The sequence below is a fragment of a genome, unplaced genomic scaffold (genome assembly GCF_019419815.1).
Source record: "Pyrus x bretschneideri cultivar Hongxiangsu unplaced genomic scaffold, Pyrus_bretschneideri_v1 Contig42, whole genome shotgun sequence".
Lineage (NCBI taxonomy): Eukaryota > Viridiplantae > Streptophyta > Magnoliopsida > Rosales > Rosaceae > Pyrus > Pyrus x bretschneideri.
In genome coordinates, this window is record NW_025999746.1 from 1,539,046 (window position 1) to 1,543,275 (window position 4,230).

The following is a 4,230-nucleotide window of genomic DNA, read 5'->3' on the forward strand; positions in this document are numbered from 1 at the left end:
TGTCCCACTGGGCGTGCCAAATTTGTAAACACGAGAAATTCCTGAAACAAGCGACAAGAATACGTGTACAAAATAATATTTTGTATTAATGATTTTGGGGTTACAATCTCTTTGTAATTTGGTCCTCTGATTCTATCTTCGTAGGGTGTGGGTTTGTGGATGAGTTGTTGATCCAAAGGGCCGTCGGGGCTTGATCTAAGGATGCACAGCTGATGAATGGATCTTCAAGGGGCGTTGGGCTTGATCTTGAAGGTTGATGGATGAACGGATCTTCAAGGGCTTTTAGGCTTAATCTTGAAGGATGAACGAATGTGTGGATTTGTTGAGGTTGTTGATCCAAAGGGGCCGTTGGGGCTTGATCTTAGGATGAACGGATCTTCAAGGGCTTCTGGGCTTAATCTTGAAGGATGAACGGATGTGTGGATTTGTTGAGGCTGTTGATCCAAAGGGGCCGTTGGGGCTTGATCTTGAATTGAACGGATGATGAACGATGAACACTTTCCTCAAGGGCCGTCGGGGCTTGATCTTGAGTTGGTGGAAGTTCTTCAAGGGCCGTCGGGGCTTGATCTTGAAGGTGGATGGATGAACGGATCTTCAAGGGCTTCTGGGCTTAATCTTGAAGGATGAACGGATGTGAACGATGAACACTTTCCTCAAGAGCCGTCGGGGCTTGATCTTGAGTTGGTGGAAGTTCTTCAAGGGCCGTCAGGGCTTGATCTTGAATTGAACGGATGATGAACGATGAACACTTTCCTCAAGGGCCGTCGGGGCTTGATCTTGAGTTGGTGGAAGTTCTTCAAGGGCCGTCGGGGCTTGATCTTGAAGGTGGATTTGACGAAGAACGAAGATTGCTTTCTTGATCCTTCGGGATTTGCTTGAGAGCTTTAGAGTTTCAAGGCTTCTTTCTTTCTTCCTTCCTTCTTTTCTTCTTTTCCTTCTTCCTTCTCCTTCCTTTCCCCAAAATGAATGCCTTTGGCCTCTTATTTATAGAATTCCAAAACTTGATTTTTGGATTTAAATAATCAGATGAAATAAATCATTTCTGCCAGGTATTGACACGTGTCATATTTGATGACTTTTCCAATTTATTTCGATTTTTCGTTGAAGCACATGCTACATGTAAAATTTATGTGATACGTGAGTGTTGAAATTTTAATTATTGGTCAACATTCATTTCACCGAAATTTTGATGTCTACAATACTACAATTTTCAAAATTTTCGACCAATTATTTGGTGATTGCAAGTACATTCCACTATTTCATAGTAAGGGAAAAAAAAAAATTAACAATAACAAATCAATCATCATCAGAAAATTGGGTCCGACGTATGATGATGTTCTTTGATTGCTTTTAATCAAAGACATCAGTTATGATCTTTGAAACACGGTACTGGAGCGGGGAGGTCCGGCAACTCGTGAAATTCAAAATTTTTAGATTTGGAAGCGGCATAGATTCCGCAATTAAAATTTTTTTAAATTATTAAGTTATTCCGCTTCTTATCATACCACAGTAAATATTCAAATTCAAAATAAAACCAGTATTCTAAAGGCGACGGTTGGCCACCGTCCCAATTCGTTCATCTCTAGGCATTTGAAAATTAAGAAAATTCACATAAACACGCTTAAGCGTTCTTCTAGCCCGCTTAGGCGCTTGTCTAGCCTGCCTAAACTTGCCTACGGCACGACCCTGACTTAGATAGAACATCAATAACTTTCATTTTGCATTTTAATTTTTCAATAAAATGTAAAAAACTTGTTGAATATTTGGATGAACACTCATTATATGTTTGTTCCCTATGTTTCCAATATGTTCTAATATTTTATAATTTATATATCATTTTATTTTGCAATAGATGTATCTCAATATAATTATGTGTGTGTTTTAAGTATAAATAGACACTTATTTATACAATAAACAATCATTTACTTAAATTTGCCTAGTCCACCTACGCTCCCATCTAGCCGCCTAGGCGCTAGGCCCTAACCCGCCGCCTAACTAGCGCCTAGCGTCTTTTAGAATCTTAAATAAAACTATAAGTAGTGGATTGCTTTAGTGATTAGGGTATTCATCTTCAACTCATTACATCGTAGGTTCAAACTCTCCCCCTCATTTAAGTAATTTTTGAAAATTATAAAATAACTGAAAAGGTTTTTGAAATTTTCAGTTACACCCTCATTTTAAAGATTTTTTTTTCAAAATGATCCTTAATTCTCCTGAGCCGAAGTACTCAATTAGCTCCCAACGTATCCCGATCCCGGACAATAGTACTCAATTAGCACCCAATCCCGGACAATAGTAGCGACTCGTGAGAGCTTTAGCAGTACATTATGGTCCCTTAAAATATCACACAAACAGACAAATATTTACATGACATGGGCAGTGAGCAAATAATTTTCTCACTTATTTAAATTTTAAAGTAAGAAGAAGAATCAAGGCTCGTGAACAATAAAACAAGTCTACATAATCTTTTTCTTTGTATTTGACTGTTAATTATTGGATTTTCACACCTATATATATATATATATATAAATACATGTTCTCCTTTCGCATGCACCAACTATATATAGTGGTTCTTTTGTTGCCAACCAATGCTTTTCATGGTTTGATTTAAACCAAAAAAAAAAAAAAGAAAAAAAAGAGTTTTATAATTTCTCATAGAGGAATTAAGGTGGTTAATCATGGGAAATTGTGTGGAGACATGCAAACAAAAGCAGGAGCAAGAAGATGGTCAAATGCAACAGCAGCAGCAGCATGAGCAACAAGACGATGAGAGAAAAAATAAAGATAGATTTGTGAAGGAACAAAATTTGGGGAAAGATGGAAACATAAGAGTAAAGATTGTGTTGAGCAAAGAAGAGCTGGAGTGGTTGATGCTTCAGCTGAAAGATAGTGGAGGGAAGAACTTGGAAGATGTTTTGCAAGAGATCCAGAAAAGCAGAGCCAAAGCTATTGAGGGGTGGAAGCCTTCTTTGGAGAGCATCATGGAATGCCCTGAAGTAATTGAGATGGATAGATGAGTCCAATATTTCGAACTTTTCCTGCTGCTGCTCTGCTGCTTCTTCTTCGTCTTCTCCTTTTTTTTTAGTTTGTTTATTTTCAACTTGTTTTTAGGGCTTTGAAGTGGCTGATGACCCAACTGTGTAATTAAGGGTTTTTTTTTTTTTTCTCTCTCTGGATGGTGAGCCCTGATGTTGTTTGTGAGATGTAAAAATAACTTCTTCAGATTTTTGATCGGGACCATCCAAATAAGGTAATGAGAAATGCTAGATACTTTCTTCATTTGCCTTTTTCTATTTACTTTTTTCATTCATTACTTAATACATGTATTTATTAACAAATTAAACGACATAAGAGCAGTTCCAACATGGGAATCCTCCCAGGCAAAACACTATGTTATCCATCCAGTGAACAGTAATTGCCCTTAATGAATAGTAATGGCCTTTTGTATCTCCACCGTTGCACTTCAATAGCCCTGGTAATAGGCAATAAAATATTAGTATTTTTTTATTTATAAAATAATACAAAATAATTTTATTTGTAATTTCAGATAAGATTTTTAATTGTTCTCGTTGCTTCACGTGTCATTATTTGAAAAGTTATAAAATAATACAAAATAATTTTATTTGTAATTTCGGATAAGATTTTTAATCATTCTCATTGCGCCACTTATCATAAAATCTGAAAAGACAATTATTTATAGAAAAGTAATTGTTGCACCACTTGTAAGATTTTTAATCGTTCTTGTTGCGCCACTTGTAATTTTGAAGATAATGAGAAGGTATTTATAGAAAAGTAAAATCAATTTTTTTTTAATTTTCTTTTTTTTTTTGGATTTTTAATAATTCTTTACATTTTTTTTAAATTTTTATTCACTTAATTAATCTCTGCCGTTGGATTAAAAAAATTTGAATTTCCAACACTCCAGATTGTGCCACGTGGCATAACAGTAACATTTCAGAATTTTAAATTGTTTTTTCCTTTTTTTTTAATTTACATAGCCTAATAACATAGACCATTGATCTCAGATCCAACAGTTGAAATTAAATGAGGTTTTTAATTTTTTTTTTTTACCTTTGAAAATCAAACAATCCATAAAAATATAGCCGTTGAAATCCAACGAACACGGGGAAGCCACGTGGCCTCCCCAACGGTAAGAAATTTGAGTGGGCCGCGGGCCCTATTTCTGAATTTATGTCTCCTGACTCGAACCCACGTGCCTGACAGAAAAAA

General features: G+C 35.8%; 1 protein-coding gene across 1 annotated transcript; it reads left to right on the forward strand.

Moving 5' to 3' along the window:
* Positions 1–2,532: 2,532 nt before the first annotated feature.
* LOC125469408 lies at positions 2,533–3,279 on the forward strand. Its single transcript, XM_048566723.1, has one exon. The coding sequence runs from the start codon at positions 2,679–2,681 to the stop codon at positions 3,015–3,017; it is 339 nt and encodes a 112-aa protein (XP_048422680.1). The 5' UTR covers positions 2,533–2,678; the 3' UTR covers positions 3,018–3,279.
* Positions 3,280–4,230: the final 951 nt, after the last annotated feature.

Excerpts from the sequence above, each read along its gene's own strand:
- LOC125469408 (XM_048566723.1), top strand. The coding sequence starts at position 2,679 with ATGGGAAATTGTGTGGAGACATGCAAACAAAAGCAGGAGCAAGAAGAT.